Raw genomic sequence first — 22,638 nt, 5'->3', positions numbered from 1 at the left:
AGCTGGAGCCTCTGAATAAAAATACTGGAGACCGTCTGATAAAAATAGCAACTCTTTAATCAGGAAGTGAGCTCAAATTGGACCAGTGCCTCAGAGAACTGGCCAATTACACGGTTTGTGTTGATGTCAGTCCCCTGGAAGACAGATTGGACTTTTTTACCATTTATTTTTCTAAGCAGAGCTGACAGAGCACCTTTGTTGTTCTTTCTTCAGCATGTTTCACAATCACACAGTCACAGTTAGAGAGCTGAGAGCTCCTCAGAATAATCACAGGCTGTGGTCCACTTAGCAGAGCCTTGTGCCAAAAATACAGAGTTTCTAATTCAGTGCCTTAAAGGGAAACCAATCTGCAAATTTCCATCTTCATACATTTATTATTGGCTTGTACTTGATTAGTATTTTATTATTTACAGTCCAAATGAATCCATATTTATCATGTACCAGGCTCTTGGTGAAGTTCATCTTCTGTCAGAAACAACCTGCTTTAGCTCCTCCCTCTTTAAGCCAGCTTTCCTCAGACCCGTGTGCTCAAGACGACCATATAAGGGATATTCTCACATGACATCATACAGAGCCAGGAGTCTAAAAAACTGTTGAAATGCAATGTTTAGACTGTAGATTGTACAAATGTTGCAGTGCTTCAAGCCTGCATTCTGTTTAATGGACCCAGAGGGGGGATGCCTCCAGGTCCAAAAGTACCATATTTCACTAACCTTGAACTAATGGTTTACGTTGGCTACATCATTTATATACAGTCTGTGGTTTAAAACATTCTGAAGCTTGAACTGTTTGCTTACAGGACTGACAAATTCTTTATTTCTCTCTCATATATGAAAGAAAGTCAGAAGAAAAGCAGGATCGTTCATTCAGTATTTGTCCAGGGTTTACATCACAGGCAGTATTTTAGTCTCAGTCTTCATCATGTAACACTGGAGGTTTATTGTAGTTATCATGATCGTCTTGTAAACTGTTCACGTCACCACTTTCCTTTTTGCAGGTGTTCCGGTCAGCAGTCGCGTGTCGGCTAAGATCCAGCAGCTGGTGAACACGCTGAAGCAGCCTCGCAGACCTCCACTCCGAGAGTTCTTTGTTGATGACTTTGATGAGCTTTTAGAAGGTAAAAACAGTCTTTCTGTTCATTTTAAAAAATTATCCCCAAGTGATTCATTTAATAAATCTCTTTAATAAACACGTAATGAGGTCATAGCCGAAGCTTTGCTGCAGGTCAGTGTGCAAAATCATCCTTTTTCAAAGAAACACAGCTCAGTGCTGAGGTGTTAAGTGGCATTCATGGGTGCAAATAAATGAACTGTGAATGTTAATTTTGCAGGTCTCAAGAAATTTTGGAAAAAAGAGTTTCTGTTAAGTTGAAGTTGACAGTTGGTCAGCTTGCAAATAAGTTTGTTTGCGTGTGATTACAGAACAGCAGTAGTTACAGCATCTTTCTAACAGCTGAACGTCTTGTAAGCTGGTTAAGTCCCAGAAATTGCAGTTCCTTCAATGACCACACGAGGCAGGATCCATGTGGGCGTAAATTCCCATAGACTCACATGTTAAAAACATTACAGCAGAAATAAACCTGTTGGCAGCTGACAATAAGAAACAACATCAGTCAGTGTAGCTAATTTTCTCCTTCATAAAAATTGTATGGGGCTGAAAATGTTTTTAAACAAACCTATTTAAATGTTATTAGCACTTAAAGTTATGCAGTATTATAGGCGTGGCCACACTGATTTTTGCAGAACAGTGCGCCCTCAGGCAGGTTTGTGCTGGTCCTGTGTGGTTCATAGCACTAACATAACATGTAATATGTCTCAAATTCATAACATGTGGTAAGCAAAGTTCTTCTGTTAGTATCTTATTCCCCAACTGGTCGCGGCAAATGGCGGCCCGTCCCTGAGCCTGGTTCTGCCAGAGGTTTCTTCCTGTTAAAAGGGAGTTTATCCTTCCCAGTGTCGCCAAGCGCTTGCTCAGACGGGGATGTGCTCTTCTCTCTATTATTTTAGGGTCTCTACCTTACCTCTACAATATATAGACCCCAGGTAAACAAGTTTGCTAGCCTTAGCACTCCAGCCTTTTATGGTCCACTCTGACTCCAGAAATATCAAGTTGTGAACAGACATTAGACTGAATTTTGACGCTTCCAAACAGTCAGAGTGGCTGCCATAAACTTTGTGCAGATCAATAATCATCTGCTACCCTTTAAAAAGCTCTTTCTTTGAATTAGTTCATGACAGACGTCAGAATTTAAAAAGAAATGGGAAATGCAGTCAGATTTTTAGTTTTAGTTAATAATAATAAATAAAATAATACAGGAAGATGTTGGGCAGTGGTAACCAATGTAACCAAAATCTTCATTAATGCTGAGAACAACACTCACGTCCATGTAAAGAACTGTCTTTTTGTGGACACTCCAAGTCATGGGAAAGGTTCATATAGAGCACAGATGTTTTGTTAAAGGGTTAAAATTGTAAACGTACTGAAATATTTCCTGCTCTTTGCTCGCCTCTCTCCATCTGGGAGTGTTTTCTCTCTGTTTCTTCGACTCTCTGGGAAACTCATACTTTTGTCCAGTTTTGTGGTCTTTTAAATCATATCCTGGAGTCATTTGACAGTGTGTTGTAAACATGTGTGTTATAATCATACAACAAAATTTTGAGCTTGGGATTGATGTAGCGGTTAAAACTTCCAATTGACTCTAATTCTATTTTTATGGCACTGGCTGAAGATTGAATCCAGTCAAATCCCTCCCGCTGCTGCCTCGCTCTCAGCCTCTCTGCAGTCTGAACTCAATATTAAAAGAGATAAAAGATTATTCACGTTCCCCTCAGTACATCTGTGTTCATAAAAGTTTTTTATGTGTTTTTTTTTCACGGCCACACTTGAAATCAAATAAACAGTAAAGGTTTGTGAGCTGTGCACTCATGAAACTCTCGGCCTCATCCTGTTACAGTCCAGCAACCCGACCCTAACCAGCCTCGGCCGGAGGGGGCGGAGATGATGCCAGTGCGAGGAGAGCCGCTGGGGGTGGTCACTAACTGGCCTCCTTCTCTGGAGGCGGCTCTCCAACGCTGGGGAACCATCTCCCCGAAAGCCCCCTGCCTCACCAGCCTGGACACAGCAGGGAAGCCCCTCTATGTGCTCACATATGGTAACCACACACTTAGTGCTCACTCATTCATGTCCACCAGAGCTACAGTTAGATAAATGTTTTGCTAGTTCAAGAATTTAAAAATGCACAGACATGCATGCTGTTTTGGCTGAATATGATTCACACCAGGGGTGGTGTACAGCCGGCCGTATGGTGCACACTCCTGGTCTTTACATTTATAATTCTTAACTTGTTTGATCTGCTGCTCACTACAAACAAGAACAAGCATTAAATTTGGACTCTTAACTGTATTTTCATAACTTTTCCAGCTTTTCCTGCTGATAAAAACCTCTCTCATGGCTATTCATCTTTCTTTGTCACAGCAGCTTGGTCACAGTTAAATATGTGACTTCTTCACAATGACTGAAAGGGGAGTTTAACTGGTCCGGCCTGCTTAAGATCAAAGTGGGCTGTATGTGGCCCGCAATGTAAAATGAATTTGACACCCCGGCTCTGACGCTGACTGGAGTGGCCCTGCTGTCAGACCAGTAAATACATTTGGGGTTATTTGGTGTCTGTTCTTGTTTGGTTACGGTTAATTTACTATTTGTCAACTTGTCAACAACTCCAGTGACACCTTAACCCCATTCGCACATACAGAGGGTGATAGACTGAAGTCTGCTCACAGAGAGAAGCTAGTGCAACCAGAAATCGGTGAAAATACTCAAAGGGACCTAAATATGCCTAAATAAACTAAATAGAATATTTTAATTTTATTATTTTAATCTCTGAAACAAACTGCATGAAAGTGAAGTTGTTATTAAACCACTGCTTCACTTTTTTACTAAAGAGAAGAGGAGTGTGTCATGCAGGAAAGTGGTGGAACAACAAAAGATAAAACATCCACAGAAGCATCTGGTGGTTTTGTTGGCCCCTCTGTGTCCCCCTGTCTCTGGTGTCTGTGATGGTTATTTATCTTTTTGGTTACTTTGAAGGTTTCTTCACTTCCTGCTCAGTATCCCGCCCACCCTCATTAGTTTCACCTGGTCTCCTTTTCAATCGCCGCCTGTTGTGCCCTCTTTCCTCTTTTCTTTATGAGATCATTTGTTTGCCCTCTGTTGGTCTGCCTCTTCATGATTCCTCTTTTAAGAGTCATGTTGGGTTTTTGATTTGATTTGTTTGATTTCTTTTGGTTTTAGCAAAAAAGGGGGACAAAAGGGACAAAAAAGTTTGAACTCTTCTGTTACAGCTCTCATAGCAAAATAAATCCCCCTAAAATCAATATAGTAATATATATATATAATATATATTAAAATCCATCAGAACAGACACATCTTAAGTACTAATTAAACATGAATAGTTATGTCCATGACTCTGTTATAAAGCTCTTTTACTGCCTGACCTTTCTTTTCATTTTTTCATTCATTTTTTGTATTAATTAAACAACATCTTGAGTCCTTTTTTCCTAATTGGCACTTGGTCATCACAACATTGAGAACCTCTGATGTAGACTATAATGAGACACTCCCTGAGACTAACACATATAATGACCAGACCGGGCCATTAAAACCAGCAGCCTAATGATCCTGTGGGTCCTGCTGTGAGCTGGGCTTCTCCTCGATGCTTGATCGGATTGGGATCTGGGGATTTTCTTAGGACCTCGACACCTTGAAAGCTTTTTTTTGCTGTTTCTCAAGTCGTTCCTGACCAATTTTTCATTGTATTTGCAGCTTCTGTAACAGTATATGACAAGGCTGCACAGGGAAATCAAATTATGCAAAAGAAGTAGCGGCATTTTTTTAATATTCTATTTTTAATAAACTCAGGGCTGAAAGTGTGCAGGAATGTGCCCTCCCCCCACCATTTTTACATGATTTCCTCTTTCCTGTGCACCTGTCCACCAACTGTGCGTTAGACACTTGCTTTTAAGTATAATCCATCCATTCTCCAGACGTCAGTAGTGACCTCTCCTGACTGCTGAAAGCTCTTAAATGTCATCACTTCAGACAGTTTTTTTCCTCTCTTATCGACTGAATTGCCTCAAAATAGAAGTGCAAGAACACACAAACACAATCTCAGTCTCTCTCCCTCCCCCTCTCTCAATCGCACCCTCATATCCTGTGTCCCGCTCCCTGCAGGGAAGCTGTGGTCTCGCAGCATCAAGCTTGCCTACAACATCCTCCACAAACTGGGCAGCAAGCAGGAGCCCATGGTGCGACCGGGCGATCGGGTGAGTCACACTCGCCCACCACTGCAGCTCTCACTTTTCACTTTTTTCTTTTTGTTTGTGCTCACTTCACTCCAACCCTTTGATACTTTGTTCAGCCAAGTTAGCTTTTTTTTTTTAAAATCTATTAAAACAGATAACTATATATTTGCTGGTATATTGATGATGATATGCAGTTTTTATTATTTATTTGACCAAAAAATGTCTCTATAATAAAGCTCCTGTTGTATTCCCTTGAGAATGAAGGGGATACTTCACTGAGAGATTGATACCACTGTAATATCTGTAAGCAAAATATTGAGCTGCAGTCTGCAGCTTAGCACAGCGAGCAGAAGCAAATCTAACCTGACTCTGTTCAGCACAAAGAAAACGCTTTTAAACCTGCACTTAAGGTGCTTTTGACCTCCTGTAGGTTTCTGTTCTGTTCAGAAAAATACATTTGCTGGAATAGCAGTAAAAGATTGCAAGAAGTACATCACCACATGCTTACAATTCCAGTTTGTCCAGTTTGCATATGCAGCTGATGCATATGTAAAGCGGACAGACCACCAGTGCCAGTTTCAATAAATGGGAGGTGCTCAAGCAGTGGAAATGACACCAATGCAACGTGAGGCTGTTATCAACTTTTCATTAAAAAAAGCAGTACCAACAGCTCTCTGTCTGTAATAAGTTGGGAGATGTGACACTGGTGTCGGGGTTAATGGAGCACATGTCACTGTGAGGCTAGCTCGCTGCTCTTCTTTACTTTCATTGAGTCGTTCCTGGGGAGATTTTTATTAGGAAAAGCATAATGGGTCTGAGAGGGTAGTGGTGCAAAGAATTTTGATATATCGAACAGTGATAAAAAAATATGTGCAGCATAAATGTGAGAAACAGCAGCAGGATGCATAATACAGAAGTGTGTGTGTGCTGTTCAGCTGTGGCAAAAAGAAGAGCTGTTGTTACGTTTGATAGAGAACAGAAGGAATGATTTCTTAAAGTGTTCTTAAATAAAAGGAGTATTGATCCCCAGCACTAAAGTCTATCATAGCCTCAGTTCAGCCTTCCACAGTGCGGGAAGATCAACTGATTTCAGTGCCAGGCCACGTCAGCTGAAATTCTTCTACATCTCATATTGTTCGTGGGTTTTTTTAAGCAGCTGTAGACCTCCTACAGCTGCTGTGCATTTGAAAGCTCCTCCTGTTCGCACAGTTTCTGACTTAATCAGTGTCATAACTACTCTCACTGATGGCCGACTGCTCTGTGCTGCGGTCTTGGATCACCCTCCGCCCTTAACTGCTCTCAGATAGTTGAGCACACTTGATGCCAGCTCTGCCTGCCTGTCACAGTTTATACTGGGCCTCATCTCTGTCCATTTAAAAGGAGCTGCACACAGTGGTTTTTGCCAGATGTAGCCACGATCACTTTTTCTTGTAACGTAATGATTATTAAACTCACACACATGCCCAGTGTTGGTGATGTTATCCTCACCGTCACGTTTCAGTGGTGGACATAATGATCTGCTCTGGATTCATGTTGAGTGCACAAACACAAGACTGTTATCAGTCTCCTCACTCTGCTCTCAGTGAAAAGCAAATAAACACTGAGAGCGGTATGTTAGTCATTCTAGCGAATTAACTTGTGCTGAGCATACAGATAAATGTGCTGGTGACTTTACATGAACTTGCGTGTCGCTTAGAAACTGACTGAAATTTTCACTCCTTGTGTTGCTTTCTGAGCCTTAGAAAGTGATTTCAGTTCTCTGAACCCCAGTGCTGTCTTCTGTCCTTCCCTTCTAGGTGGCGTTGGTGTTTCCGAACAACGACCCAGTGGCCTTCATGGTGGCCTTTTACGGCTGTCTGCTGGCAGAGGTGGTCCCTGTTCCCATAGAGGTGCCCCTAAGTCGCAAGGTACTTCAGAGCACTGCAAATCAGCTGTCTTTAGCCGTGGCTGCAGCTCTCTGGTTCCTTTCCTTTACCTTTAAATCTGTTGCTGAAGCTGTTTTGTGCAGGATTAGTCTCTACTGGATGTTAGGTAATTAGATTTTTCATAAACCTGCTGTGGCCACATCTGTATTTCACCTCGTTCCCCCGGAGCTCCAGACTCCCGCTGCGTTTCATTTCAGTCGTGTTTGCACAGAAGCCTTATCCATACCTCAGACAGTTGATAAAATGTTTTGGATCTTCAGCTGCAGCCTTTTACCAGCAACAAGTATTTCTGAGGAAATAATCATGTCTAAACAGAAAGCAAAAAAATACAGTTGACACACAAGAAACGGGCCCTCCTGCTGCCCCACCGTCACACAGGAAACACACATCAGCTCAGCTACAACTGCTGATCTTTCACCTTCAGTGACCTCAGATTTCAGCAGCTTCTTTTTTGGATGCCATCCTGTATCGTAGTTGTTTCTGCTTTAGTCTCTGCTCACTCTGAGACAAAGCTGCTTGTCTTTGCAGCGCAGTGGCCAGCATAGGGTTGGCATGGTTACACAGTGATGACTTGCTTAGCAGAAAATGCCTTTTGCTGCATGTCGGTAGCCTCTCTTGAACCCCTTCCCCCCTCCTGCATTTGTGCTGCAGGATTTTCCATAAAATTTACGTTTGGGCTGCTGAAGCAGTGCAGCAGCAGTGCAGCAAGAGTCACTTCTAAACCAGCGCTGCATGTTCACAAGTGTAACTGCAAGTTCACTGTATACGTGCAATAACATTAAAAGGCTGTTCTGTTCTATTCTGTGCTTCAGTAGAAGTCTTTTACAAACATATAGCTCTGCATTTACTGTAGTTATGAGATATCTGAACAGCAAAAGCATCAGCTTTATTTTTTTCATCGTGTTCTGTATCATCCAATAGGATGCCGGCAGCCAACAGATTGGATTCCTGTTGGGCAGCTGCGGCGTTACTGTGGCGCTGACCAGTGATGCCTGCCATAAGGGTCTTCCCAAGAGTGCAACAGGAGAGATCCCACAGTTCAAAGGTGAGGGAAAGTCATCAATCATAGCTGAGTTGTAAAGGCGTGATGCGGGGTGGGGGGGGGGGATGGGCGGCTTTGCTAAATGTGCACAACGAGAGAAGAGAAAGGGTGTTCATTCAAAGTGAGCACACTGTCAGAGAAACATCTTGTCACTCTCCAGAGTTTTACTGGCTTGGAAAAAAAAAAGCTCATTTGAATCAGACTGCTGAGTGGCTTTGTGTAATACTTCATCAGTAGATTTTTATTAATAATCTAGATTTACAGAGTAATTAGTAAGCTTGTGTTAGGCTGTCACTGTGTAAAACAAAGCGAGCGTATATGAAAGCAGCTGAAAAGATTGTTTTCTTTATTTTGAACTTTTCTGCACAGGTGGTTCGATTCTACCGTCGCAAGTTTTTGTTGTAATTACAATAACAAAATGCTGAGTTCTGCAGCTGTAGCTGTAACCGTCTCTTCACTGCAGCTCGACCATCTTAACTGCAGTTTTTGTTGAAAGAAATGAAAACTCCTTCGTGCTGGATCTCATCATATTTTTATGCTCCAAACCACATTTTACAATCTGCATGCATCTATTTTCAGTCACAAATGTGAGTGAAACTCCCTGCACTACTATCATCGCCTTCCTACACTGTGTTAGTGCCAGTAAGAATCTTCTCTTTCTTTCAGCGGCATTAAACGCTTCCATGGGTGTGAAAATACTAACTGGGAGGGAAAAAAATGCTCATTAGTGAGGACTCTGTTAAGCTGTTTTGCTTCTGTGATTGGTGGAAGCGCTGTCACTGTCAGAGCAGCTGGCCAATCGAATTGCCCGGCATACATGAAAGGTAAAACTAAACAATGGACCAGCCAGTGCAGACGGAGGAGGTGACAAAAGGAACTTGGATAAAACATAATCTGACAAAGACTCACAGAAAGCATTTGGACCTGAGTATAAATATTCACAGAGAACCGATAAACACAATCAAGGTCAATCATACAATTACCCACTGCAGTAATGCTACCACCGCCCACACCAGTATAAAGACAAGGGTGTAGCAGCTGAAGAGAAGCCTTGAACCCCGGGCGTCCTTGTTGTTTTCTGTGGAAGTTAGATTAAGCTCCATGGAGCAGGTGCGGAGGGCAGCAGGTCAGACACAGGAATGCCACACAGCACCCAATCTTCTCCAAATACAAGATCCTGTGCAGGCTAAATGCTCCCAGTGTGGTTTTCAGCTGTGGGGAGGACTCAAAACCACCAAAGAAACCAAGATGACTTTCAAAATAAAACAGCAAATATCAGCATCGTGACAGTCATATCAGAACTCCTCTGTCTCTCTTCATTACTTATCGTACCTTTTGCTTCTCTCTCACCCCTGCAGGTTGGCCGAAGCTGCTGTGGTTTGTAACAGAGTCGAAGCACCTGTCCAAACCGCCCAGAGACTGGTTCCCCCACATCAAAGATGCAAATAATGACACTGCTTACATAGAGGTGAGGCTAATACACACACACACACACACACACACACACACACACACACACACACACACACACACACACACACATACATGCAAACACAAAGGCACAATGAAACTGTTGCCTGTGGTCCATCTCACCAACCGCTGGGTTGCTGCTTGTGCTGTTTGTTTGCACTTTGTGCTGATAGGATTAGTGTTACAGGCTTACTGCATATGTCTGCATTGACAAATATTTGAATTGTGGTAAACATGTTTGTTTCCTTTCTCTGGTGGAGAGAATAAAATCTGTAGGTGTAAAGGTATGTGTTTACATCGGGAACCTGTGCCAGACTATTTCTGTCGAGAAGCATCTGCTTCCTGCTGACAATCTCATGTCAGGTTTTGTACTCAGTAAGGAAATCAAACTTGTGTGAGCTTGAAAGGAGCTGGTAGCCAAGTTTGGATTTTCTCTCACCTTTGGTCAAAGCCAGACTGGACATACACACGACCTTAATTCTTCCATAGATTCAACAAAGTTCTACAAACATTCCTCACAGATTTTAGTCCATATTGACATGATAGTGTCACACATTTGCTACAGATTTGTCAGCTGGTCATAAAACAATAGACAAGATGAGCAATGATGCTGAGGTAGGCTGTGGTGGTTAAATGATGCTTAGCTGGTACTGAGGGCCAAAGATCATGTCCCCCACACCATTACACTACCAGCTGCAGCCTGAAGCATTGATATGAGGCAGGATGGATCCATGTTTTCATCTCCTTTATATTTAATTCTCACCCTACCATCAGAAAGTGACACTCACCAGAAAAGGCAACATGTTTTCTTTTTTTGTGGGCCAAATTTTTGTGAGCGTGTGCAAATTGTAAGTTTCCTGTTCTTAGCTGACAGGCATGGCCACAGTGTGGCCTTCTGCTGCTGCTGTCGTCCATCTGCTTCGAGGTTCAGTGTGTTGTTCATTCAGAGATGCTCGAAGCAGTCTGGCCGCACTCCTCTGACCTCTGGCATCAAGAAGACATTGCCTTCCAGAGAACTGCTCACTGGATGTTTTCTCTTTTTCTCACTATTCTCTGTGAATCTCAGAGATGTTTCTGTGATCAGCAGTTTCTGAAATACACCAGCCTGACACCAACAAGCCTGCCAGCTTCAGAGTCAGCTCAGCTTGAACTGGTTACATATTAATGTTAAGAAGCAGCTGAACAGGTGTACTGAGTGAACAGTTTAGTGTATAGGTGGGAGTAGCTATGGTAATTGGGGGGGGGGGGGGGGGGCAGTCATCTACTAATTTTCTTTTTTCAAAGCATACTCTGCTTTATCATCTGTTTACATGTGACCATGAGTCAAAGGCTCGCCTCCTGCTGGTCAAAGGAAGGAAACCAGGTTTCATATTTTAAATGCCCACCGTTCTTTCAAGACCATCTTTTAGAAAGAATCTGATTTCTAGGCTTGGATTGAAATGGGTGTGCTATTTCTATAGTGTTTTTCTCAACATGTTTTACATTAAATAAATAATAAACGTGAGAAAACAGGTTATATATGAAACATTAATGTGACCTACTCCAGTTGCTGCATGTAGCTGCAGACATAAAAGTGGCGTCAGTCTGCGTATGTAGGCCAGAAAGCGATAAAGCACACTTCCAAATATCAGCATGTGGTATTTTATATTGTTTTTAAAATGAATGTTTTTGCAATTATCTGGATTTTTACGAACTAAAAACAAAGGAATAAATAATCAGCAACATTTATCTTTAGTAATAATCTATTTGCAGAGACCCACGAATGTAATTTCTTCAAAGTTGAAATGAGTTTTTGTACTGAACGACAGGTACAGCAGGGTTTAGTCTGTCACTTACAGCTTCCCTCTGTTTTGCTTTCAATGATCCATCTGTTGTTTTCCTCCCAGTATAAAACCTGTAAGGACGGCAGTGTGCTGGGAGTCACTGTGACGAGGATCGCTCTGCTCACACACTGCCAGGCTCTCACTCAGTCCTGCAGCTACACTGAGGGTAAGGACGCACACACACAGACACACACACACACACACACACACACACACACACACACACACACACACATGCATGCAGACACACTGTGCAGTCTCAGGGTTATATATAAGTAATTCTGTCCCATCTCTGCCTGCAGCTGAAACCATAGTGAACGTGCTGGACTTTAAAAAAGACGTGGGTCTGTGGCACGGCATCCTGACGGTAAGATCTGCCTGTAAGAGGTCATAGGTCATGACACTAATTTCCTGTTGGTTTTAGCTGGGAGAAGGGCTGTCACTTTTTTGACTATTCCTCTTTAATTTCCACTATTTTTAATTGTCAAGCAAATATTTTTCACAATGGGCGTCCTAATGGAGTCAAAAAATCTGAAAAATGAAAAAGATCAGTAAGACTTAATATCAAGAGCTGGCAGTTCATCTTGTAATCAGAAGGTTGCCGGTTCGAGCCCAACAGTCTCGGTCGTTGTGTCCTTGGGCAAGACACTCCACCCGTTGCCTACTGGTGGTGGTCAGAGGGCCTGGTGGCGCCAGTGTTCGGCAGCCTCGCCTCTGTCAGTGCGCCCCAGGGCGGCTGTGGCTACAACGTAGCTGCCATCACCAGTGTGTGAATGACTGAATGTAGTGTAAAGCGCTTTGGGGTCCATAGGGACTAAGTAAAGCGCTATACAAATACAGACCATTTACCATTTACCATATGAAACATGACTATAAACACGGTTGTTATTATGAGATATTTGTGTGAATGGGTGGATGACTGAGTGCGTAAAGCGCTTTGGGGTCCTTTGGGACTAAGTAAAGCGCTTTACAAATACAGACCATTTACCATTTTAAGTATATTAACGAGCCTTTAAGTATAAGTTAACCAGCTTATAGCATCATTGTTAAACGTCCTTTCCTTCTTGTGTAGAATAAACACATATTTGATGAAGCATTAATCGGCGTTTTGGCATCCACCCTGTCCAAGCCAAAAACAGTGCCTTTGCAAGATGAATAAATCTCTCAGTATGAAATTAACAAGCGTTTTCATTGCTCTGACATCTGGAAGAAGAACTATATTTCAGGGTTGATTAAATACATAAATGATAATTGTGTTTTTAATTTTCATTTTTACACTTTATTAAGTCAAGTCAGTATTTTTAAAACTCACAATTAAGCATGCCGTATATAAAGTGCTGCACAGAAAACAAGAAAAACAATCAATAAAAGAAATAATTACAAGATAAATAAAAGCAAAATTATGATCCACATAAAAACAATTCAGAAGAATAAATTGGGAACAAAGAAGGATGGAAAATTAAAAGTAAATAATAGGATTCACAGAAAGACAAGTCCATTACATTGATGTATTGAACTTGCGGAGCTCTTTAGCTGTGCTGAACGACGGGTTATGGAAGAAAGGAAGAAAAAGGCCAATGACGTGTAGCCGGACATCAGTGACCCTCTGCATTTGTGCAAAAGATCATCAAAGATGACTTTTAACACTTGGTTTTACGACACCGCCCCCTGGTGTCAGTACGCAGGTTAAACGTGTAGAGGCTGGTCTGCTGAGCTCTGTGTAGCATCTGAGTGCTGTAAGTGTTTCCTGCAGCAGCTTGGGCTCAATTCTGCCTCAGGCTTTACTCTGGCAGTCACCCGTCTCTCACGCTCTGCCTCTTCTGTTCCCAGTTGCTTCCCAAAAGCAAAAGGATCTCCTCCAGCTGCTGATGAACTCCACTGTCCTTGTTCTGTTCTGCTAAAGTCCAAACTAGTGTTTCCGTCCAAGCAGGTGGACTTGGGTTTAGTCCAACAGTGGGACAGGATCCTTTATCTGCGGGGAAGCGCCTGAATTATATTAATGACCTGCACATTAACAACCTGGCCAGTGAGCCGGTTAGTAAAGAAAACGAAAGAGTGAAGGGGCCAGAGCAAGATGATTAGCAGTGAATGAACTTTCAAAATAAGAGCAAGAGAACCAGCCTAAATTGGGTGCAGAGGGTTTTTCTTGCAGACAGATTTGAAAAATGTAGAAATGCTAAAATGAATCACTCGGCTGGGACTGATGTAGCTGGCCGGCTGCCCGAGTGAGGTCTTTGTGTGGGAAACACTGAAGCGTCTCATAAGGGATTATGCCTGTCTTACCTAATGCACAGATATCTTCGTAGCTTACCTGGTCGACTTCACCTCAGGCTTTCAGCCCACGCTCCCCAGCCTCCTGCCCATTTATCATTTATTATCAAATAATACATAAAAAAACAGAAGAGTTTTATTCCAAAGATATTAACATGAAGCCTCGCCTGAATGTCTTCTTCTGTGTGTGTGTGCAGAGTGTGATGAACATGATGCACGTGATCAGCGTGCCCTACTCGCTGATGAAGGTCAACCCTCTGTCGTGGATCCAGAAAGTCTGCCAGTACAAAGGTCAGGCACACATACTGACACACACACACCTGTCACTCATCTTAGTCAAGTCCCTCCATTCACCTGCCTGTCAAATAGATTAAATGCTAATTTCACTCTTTTTCTCTGTACGCGCATCTCCTCCTGCAGCCAAGGTGGCCTGTGTGAAGTCCAGAGACATGCACTGGGCTCTGGTGGCCCACAAAGACCAGAAGGACATCAACCTGAGCTCGCTGCGCATGCTGCTGGTGGCCGACGGATCAAACCCCTGTAAGGTCGCGCTCAGCCTTCACAGCCGAGCTCTTTCACTAACGGGGGAGTTTAGCGAGGTGTATTCCAGATAGAGAATGTCAGGGAAATGAGAAAAAAAGAAAACTCTCGGGATTTCAGGAAACTGGGTCACTTTACAGGAATAGAGCAGGATGTGTCCGACTGCGCAAACTTGGTACATTAAAAGGTTTTCAGCCTAACATGAGACAAAAATACAACAGCTTGGAACCAGGAAGTGATGTTTTTACCATCCAGACTGATGGTTTGTATCTTTAAGTTCAGTAACTGTTTAACTGGTTTAGCAGTGACCACAGAAAACTTGTTTTTCTGCATTAAGCTGCAGTGACTTGAAACTTGCATCATGTTGCATCATGTTTGGCACGAGGCAGGATTTTCAGGTCATAACATTTATTCTGAGCAGGTGCTGTCTCATGGTGCCTTCAGGTGTGCTCTGACATTAGAGGATCAGCCCCAGGAAATCTGGATCTGGTTGGTGATATTTGTTTGAAAAAATCAAGAGTTTCTCCCAAAGTTTCTCATTTCAGTGTGATAAGCATTTATGAGACATGAAATTCAAACTTTTCTATCTCTGATGAAACCTTCCTGAAATTCCCCACAAATAATGTAGAAATTTGGAGACAAAACAAAAGCAGCGATGTAGCCTAACTGCTTCTCTAAACAGAGAAGTCGCCTGGACTGACGGGCGATCGAAGGAGAGGTGAAGGAGCGAGAGACACAAGTGTGTCGGTACACCTTTAATCTTAGCATATCATAAACATTCAGAAATCACACAGGTTTGTCTGTCAGTGACAAACATTTTCATTTGTAGTCAAGCACACAGATGGATGCACGATAACCACTGTGGACACGTTTCAGTGAGAGTGGAGTATTGAAAGCAGTAGTGATAGTTGAAGGGAAATGTTATGTTAATGACACAAAAAGGTGTTGATTTGTTTTTTCAGTTTATCTCTCTTCACAGTTATGAATACACACTTTATTTTTACCATTCATTTACCAAATAGATACAAAACACACAGCTTTCTGGCAACATTACTGATTTTTAAATGCTCTGACATGGTGACACATGTTAGCCTGAGTGCGCTGGGATGAACTCATATTCCTGCCCTAAATAATTATTTCAGCTGATCCCTGCATACAGCTGCCCTCCAATGAGAAAATAAAAAACCCAAAAACAAAATATAAAACCAGCCGTGCGCTGTTACCTGTGCTAATAAAATAGAAAACGTGGTCATAAAAGGGTGACTGGCCTGGAACATTTGAAAACTTCAGTACAAAAGGTCTTTTGAGTGTTTTTTAATCACATTCAGGGATCTGGTACGTGCCTGCACGTGTCAGGAGTTTGTGGGAAAAGTGGCTCGACACCTGAAACTGAAGCTGTCCTGACACTCTGTTATTGTTTCTGTCTGTCAGGGTCCATCTCGTCCTGCGACGCCTTCCTCAACGTCTTTCAGACCAAAGGGCTGAGAACTGAAGTCATCTGTCCCTGCGCCAGCTCCCCCGAGGCCCTGACGGTGGCCATCAGGAGGTACGTAAACACAACCTCCACGTCACAGATTATGCAGAGATGTGCAGCAGTCTCATATGCATGCACCTGGGGAAACACACCTGCAGAGACTCTATGTACAGCTGAAAAACTTTACATAAAGCAGTCCAGTTTATTCTCTTTGCAGAACAGATTTTATCACAGGAAGTAACAGAAGGAGCCTACCCGGATCCAGCTTAACATCCGAAGAAGTCTTAAAATATCTGAAATATACATTTACTAATGAAAGTCAGCTTCATTTTGGATGGATATGTCAAACTTTTGGCTAATAGTTCTCCAGGAATCACTGCGTGTTATGCCGGTCGAGCTGTGTTATCTCTGACAATTTTCATAGATTCACCTGAAGAAATGGGAATAAATGATGTGTTTAGGCTGCTAGTAGCAAAGTGCCTAAAGATTCAATTTAAAATTGCTAAGTTGTCTTTGATGTGTAGACACAACACTGGTTCATCATTTGAGGTGTCTGTTTTATGCTAGAACAATCCAAAGGTCAGTGTTTAGTGACTCATGGAAAGAGAACGATTGGGCAGGAGGACTGCGACGAGAATGAGTGAAACAGCAGCCGCTGTCTAAAGAAACACGTGGAAGCTAAATTGAAATACACGAGGGGTTTGCACAGTAGTGTGCTGTACTGCAGTGTGGCGGTCTGTCAGTTTGGACAGATGCGAGCTGTGTCAGAGGATCACCGCTGTTTGTGTGTGTCGGGTTGTGTGTTCAGGCCGGTGGAGGACAGCAGCCAGCCTCCAGGTCGGGGCGTCCTGTCCATGCAGGGCCTGAGTTACAGCGTCGTCAGGGTCGACACGGAGGAGCGGCTGTCGGTGCTCACTGTTCAGGATGTGGGGACCGTCACACCCGGAGGTACATCGTTCTCTGTGTGTGTGTGTTGTAAGAGGAAGTGTGGTTGAGCTGGTGTAACTGAGATTTATATCAGGAAAATTACAAATACAGAACTTTAGTGTCACAAATGTTGAATTTTAATCGTGGAAGCAGGAAGTCGGAGGTGGGATACGTTTAAACAGCAGTATAATGTATCTTGGAGAAGACAAGGGTTTTAAACAGTTTCCTAAAATGATTGTGAGCTTCACACATGCCTGACTTGGGTTTGGGGAATTTGTGTTTCTACAAAATAAAAGCGGGGATCGTAATCGAAATGTGCAATTCAAGCAAAAGTGTGACTGAATGTTGACGTAAGGAGCCAGCAAACTTTTCAAACTTTTTTCTCCTTTCTACTTTTCCATCTATTGTAATTTAAGTTCATTAAATTGTAAAATTAGTTTAAGACCCAGCTTCTCTTTTTCATCAGTGTCCGGTCTTTAACCCCTTTCTCTCTCCCTCCTCATGAACGAGCGAGTTAAGCGTTGTTCTGCTGTACATTATGGAAACTCAGGAGAGTTTTCAGTACGGCTGCAGAGCCTGTAATCTGTTCTAATGAGCCGAGTTTTCCCCTCCAGGGTGAAGCCCACACATAGTTTAACAAGGTAACACAGAACATTGAAAAGCATTTAGGACCAAACATCATCCGTTCAGGTCTTAATGAAGAATCCACAGACACCAGTGGCATTATTTGTTTGTCCCATTTTACAGCAGATGGATTAGAGTAAAAATCTTCTCACTGATTAGTTTTAGTGCAGATTAGTCTGCAATTAGAGTCGTGAATAAAAATGCAATCCACAGTTAAATGTGCTCATTGAGCTGCAAACTAAAAGATTTTAATGTTGATAATAAGCAGTTGTACTCAATAATAAAACGGTTTCATCTCATGGGTTAAAAGTAAATGAGTTAGAGTCGTCATTTTGGAGCTTTTCTTTAGTATTACGGGAATTTGATCACCTCTTACTGTGCTGCTTCGCTCAGTTAGGAATCTTCCCAAGATAAAACTGATGCTCCATAATAAAAGTTGGTCCTTTCCAGTCGGTCTGAGTGAGGACACACAGGCAGCAACAGCCCCTGTGAAGTCGCGCTGCCCAGCGTTCACCACAGAGATTATACGTGCAGCACCACAAAGGAAACTAAACTAAGGAGCAAAATCTGTTTTCCTTCAGCTTCTGTGGAATCTTGCATGCATTTCTCTTTGTAATGACTGAAATAAGAAGATGCTGAAGCACGGGGTAAAAATTGTTTGCTGAGTCACTTGAAACTGATCTAGATGCAGCATTTTATAGTTGTGCTGTGTAACGTGATACTTATCGCTGTCCTCACAGCCAATCCTAGAATCAGAAAGCTCGTGAGAGTATGTCACAGGTACTGCTGTAGCTCCCTGGACTGAGCAGGCGACCAGTCTGCTGCAGGGCTAATGTAGAGGCTTGGGTTTGAACCCAGCCCAAGGCCATTTATTCTGTGCATTACTGCTGGTATGTCTCCAGCTTTCCTGCTCTCTCCACTAACATATTACAATTAAAGCTAAGAAGCCCAAAATATTTCTTTAAAAAAGGACTACATTGTCACCAGTTCAGTTTTACACGGGTAACCTGGCTTTGCTGTGACACAGACAGGAGGGGACGTCATCTCGGGTTGGAACAACCTACTTTAAGCTCAGAGTTTAGCTTTGAGAAATGAGAGTCTCATAAACAGGTGCGTTTGGAGTGAATAATGTTCCTCCTCGTGCCATAAAGAACTTCTTTTTAAAACAAGCAGAGACATTTCAGGAGTGTTAACCGTGTGTGTGTCTCGTCCTCCCAGGTCTGGTGTGTGTAGTAAAGCCGGAAGGCGTGCCCCAGCTTTGTCAGACCGATGAGATCGGCGAGCTCTGCGTTTGCTCCATCGCCACCGGGACATCGTACTACGGCCTTACGGGCATGACCAAGAACACCTTTGAGGTGAGGCGAAGTGAAGACATGAACCCAAACACTAAAGCCAAAATAAAAAAATACTGTAATAGCTGTAATGTCCTCTGCAGGTTTACCCGGTGAGCTCCAGCGGAGGGTTGATCAGTGAGTACGCCTTCGTGCGGACTGGCCTGCTGGGCTTCATTGGCCCCGGCGGCCTCGTCTTCATCACAGGCAAGATGGACGGGCTCATCATGGTGAGCGGGCGGAGGCACAATGCCGATGACATCGTTGCCACTGCACTCGCAGTGGAGCCAATGAAATTCGTCTACAGGGGCAGGTGAGTGTGAAGTGGGTGGGGTTTGAGGGTCACAATAGACTGTATAAAAAAGATGAACATAGGTCCATCCCTCCCCTGTTGTTTCAAAAGAACAAGATGGCCACAGTGCACACGCTCAGCTTCACAATTCAAACAGAAGGTGTCATAGTGGCCATCTTTTACCTCCAGTCTGTGGTCGTCGCCATGAGGTCATCATAACTCTTCATTAACTAGAATGGCTCCTGACAGAAATCAGAGGTTTCCAGCAGTTTGTGACCTTTTAGTTCTGCCACCAAAAGATGTTTTATGTGTATATAAAATGTTAATGACAGACAGTTCTGATTAATAACAGTAAATTTGGTTTTGGAAAAGAAACAAACCTGAAAACAATTTAGCTCAATTTAGCTCCAGGTTTTAAAATGTTAAAACACAAAGACTAAAGTTTGCTGGACTTGAAAATGTAATATTGCAGTCACACATTTCTCAAATGTCACATGACTCGACCGCCAGCGAATCGGTTTTTATTTTATTATCTTTTTTATCATCGTTCCTATCGACAGAAGCTGAAAACCAGCGAGATGTCCGACATCGGTACGTTACTGATAAATGCTGATACGCTGATAAATGAGCAATGCCATCGCTCATAATAAATCTAATAAAGTAGAGCAATAGTGGATGAATCCAGAAACAGTAATAGAGTGAAGTTTAATTGTGTCCACGGCCACCGAGCAGGAAATTCATCTTTTACCTGACAGCCTCTGATGACGTTTCCCGGAGCTATTTAAAGTTTCTACTCAGGGAGGAAGCAGCTGCAGAAACAGTCTCAGGAAACATGAAGAAGAAAGGCTGAAAGTCCATCAGGTTTCATTATATTTATACCAGCATCCATGTTTGCCTTTAGTTTCTGCTTTTGGGCTTCATTACAGGAAAAACGAAGACGACAGAGAAACAAAGAAGGAAATATGTAAAGAGAGGAAATATGCAGTGAAACAAGGAAAGGAAGCAAAGAATTAAGGATGCAGGAAATAAGGTGACAAGGGTAGAAGAGGTGATATGCAAAAAAGAAGGAGGAAATCAAGAAAAGGACATGCAGTGAAACAGGGAGGTAAGAAGGAGTCATGGAAAAAATATTTAGACATTTAGAAATAAAGGAAATAAGGAAACAAAGATGTTTAAAAGTATATAAATAAGGATGAAATGAAGGAAATGAGGAAAAGGAAAAATAAGGAAAAAGCAAAGGGATGAAATGAAGAAACAAACCAAGGGAATGGAAACAAGTACAAGGAACAGATGAGCAAATAAGGGTGATAAGGAAGCAAGCTAGTTATAAGGGCAGAAAGAAGGACACATGAAAAGCCAAGGAGAAATGAAACAGACAAAGGAAGGAAGGAAGGGAAATAAAGAAGAGCAACGAGGAGGAAGAGGTTATGAAACAAGGAAAGCAAATGAAGAAGGATCCATGGAAAAAAATGAAATTGACAAACAAAGGGGGTAAGGAAAGAAGGAAGACTTGGGAACCCACCTGCATCAAACAGTCCATCTGCAGCGACCTCTGGAGGTCAGTTTCTCAGTGACCACTGCTGCGCTCCTCTTATGTGACATCACACACTCGCAGTGTGAAAAAACTAAAGGAAACACATTTTTCAAGTCTGGACACCAATCTAGATAATCCATCATAAGCTGTACTTTATTTATCCTTTGTGAAATAACTGTGTCACAAACAACAGGAACCGACCAATAAACCAATAAACCAATAAATAACAGAATGGAAAAAATAGATGATAAAACACGTCAGAATAGCTTAATAAAATAAAACTGCTCTACTAGAAAGAGCTCAATAAATAGAACAAAATAAAAGACAAAGAAAGCAGCTTGATGGGTAAAAAAAGCTGAATAGAATTGTGCTTTATAAAATAAAATCACTTGAAATGATCAACACAGTGGAATAAAACATTATTCATGTAATAGAAAACAAACAGGTTGGTGTTGCTGTCCCTGTCTGTGCAGGATAGCTGTGTTCTCTGTGACGGTGCTGAGAGATGAGAGGATCGTGGTGGTGGCCGAGCAGAGACCGGACTCCACGGAGGAGGACAGCTTCCAGTGGATGAGCCGCGTACTGCAGGTGCTTTCCCTGCACGTTCAAATGCGATGGCAGCCTTACTGCATTTAGATCAAGTCTTATTTGAAATGTCGTTTTCTTGCGGTTATGTTGGACACTGTGTAGGACACTTGGATCGTGTACTGTGTTTGGTGCATCTTACTCCACTTAGATATGTGTGTATTGTGTTAGACTACTCTCAGCAAAGCAAGTTACCCCATGGGGACGTTAAATCCCATCTACAGTCTGACCAAACTCCCTCATGACTCTCAGGCCATAGACAGCATCCACGGGGTCGGCGTCTTCTGTCTGGCTCTGGTGCCGGCCAACACCCTTCCCAAGACTCCTCTGGGCGGCATCCACCTGTCGGAGATCAAGCAGCTGTACCTGGAGGGGGGGCTGCACCCCTGCAATGTCCTGATGTGCCCCCACACCTGTGTCACCAACCTGCCCAAACCGCGGCAGAAACAGCCAGGTGGGTGAGGGTCTGCTCTGGGTTTTTAGGTGGTAACCTTGTGGGTAGTTGTTGCTGATTCTGTCTGTGTGTGGCAGAGATCGGTCCCGCCTCTGTGATGGTGGGAAATCTGGTGTCAGGGAAGAGAATCGCTCAGGCCAGCGGCAGAGACCTGGGACAGACTGATGATAACGACCAGGTGAGGCAAACAGCAAACAGCTGCGTAACAAAGTCTCAGCTCAAGAAATAACATCACAACTCCATTTGAATCAAGCTCTGCCCAAAAAAAGGTAACTTTATGTTGAAAAGCCAAGAGATCAGAAGATCATTGAGTAAGCGACAAGTTGACTGACAGGAAGAGTAATCTGCTACACTTCTGACAAACTATTAATAATTTAGTCAAGCAAAATCATCAAAATCTCTTTGACTTCTTCAAACAGAATATTTTGTATGAAAAGTCGTGTCAAGACTTCACCTTCACTTATGACTCAGTAAACTCTGATGGAAGTTGTTCAGTCCTCCATAAATATTTGCCAAACTAATCGTCTGCATAGTTGAATAACCACAAACACACAGACACTTGGACTCATGCGCGCTTTGTCAGGTACACACAGCTTCTGGGCTGGAGCCTCTTCTGTCTTCACAGATGCTTCATGCTTACGTTAAACAAGGTGCTGCAATCCTGCTGGATCAGCAAAGATCAGGAGATGGGTACACTGCCCATGTCCTAATAGCATGGGCATGGTCAGCAACAATACTCTGGTAGGCTGTGATGTTTAATTGATACTCAGTTGATACTAAGAGTCCCAAAGTGTGCAAAGAAAATATCCCCCACAACATTACACCAAACCAAACAAGCCAGGATGGATGCCTTTGTGTTTTTGTACCAGATTCATCAGACCGGGCAACGTTTGTCCAGTCTTCTGTTGCCACTTTTGGTGACTGAGTATGAGCTGCAGGGGCACCCAGTGTGGTCTTTTGTTGCTGCAGCTCATTTTCAGAGATGCTCTTCTGCAGACATTGGCTGTGACGATGGGTTATCTGAGTTAGTGTTGCCTTTCTGTCAG

The 22,638-nt window shown here is 42.8% G+C and overlaps 1 protein-coding gene across 3 annotated transcripts in view; it reads left to right on the top strand.

Moving 5' to 3' along the window:
• Window positions 1-22,638, top strand: part of LOC146380674 (disco-interacting protein 2 homolog C-like) — a 71,836-nt gene that overhangs the window by 28,129 nt on the left and 21,069 nt on the right. For all 3 annotated transcript variants that reach the window (XM_084939979.1, XM_084939978.1, XM_084939977.1), the window contains 17 exons: window positions 998-1,117; window positions 2,954-3,151; window positions 5,230-5,321; window positions 7,097-7,207; window positions 8,147-8,270; window positions 9,626-9,735; window positions 11,624-11,726; window positions 11,863-11,927; window positions 14,029-14,122; window positions 14,252-14,371; window positions 15,803-15,917; window positions 16,654-16,793; window positions 18,615-18,751; window positions 18,832-19,040; window positions 21,027-21,141; window positions 21,391-21,592; window positions 21,670-21,770. In XM_084939979.1, coding sequence (XP_084796105.1) covers window positions 998-1,117; window positions 2,954-3,151; window positions 5,230-5,321; window positions 7,097-7,207; window positions 8,147-8,270; window positions 9,626-9,735; window positions 11,624-11,726; window positions 11,863-11,927; window positions 14,029-14,122; window positions 14,252-14,371; window positions 15,803-15,917; window positions 16,654-16,793; window positions 18,615-18,751; window positions 18,832-19,040; window positions 21,027-21,141; window positions 21,391-21,592; window positions 21,670-21,770 — 2,156 coding nt within the window. The remainder of the gene's footprint in view (window positions 1-997; window positions 1,118-2,953; window positions 3,152-5,229; window positions 5,322-7,096; window positions 7,208-8,146; window positions 8,271-9,625; window positions 9,736-11,623; window positions 11,727-11,862; window positions 11,928-14,028; window positions 14,123-14,251; window positions 14,372-15,802; window positions 15,918-16,653; window positions 16,794-18,614; window positions 18,752-18,831; window positions 19,041-21,026; window positions 21,142-21,390; window positions 21,593-21,669; window positions 21,771-22,638) is intronic.

This window comes from Perissodus microlepis, chromosome 9 (genome assembly GCF_051167445.1).
Source record: "Perissodus microlepis isolate ML-2025 ecotype Zambia chromosome 9, ASM5116744v1, whole genome shotgun sequence".
NCBI classification, from domain to species: Eukaryota; Metazoa; Chordata; class Actinopteri; order Cichliformes; family Cichlidae; genus Perissodus; species Perissodus microlepis.
Note: the sequence above shows the minus strand (reverse complement) of the source record. Positions and strands in the feature narration are given on the sequence as shown.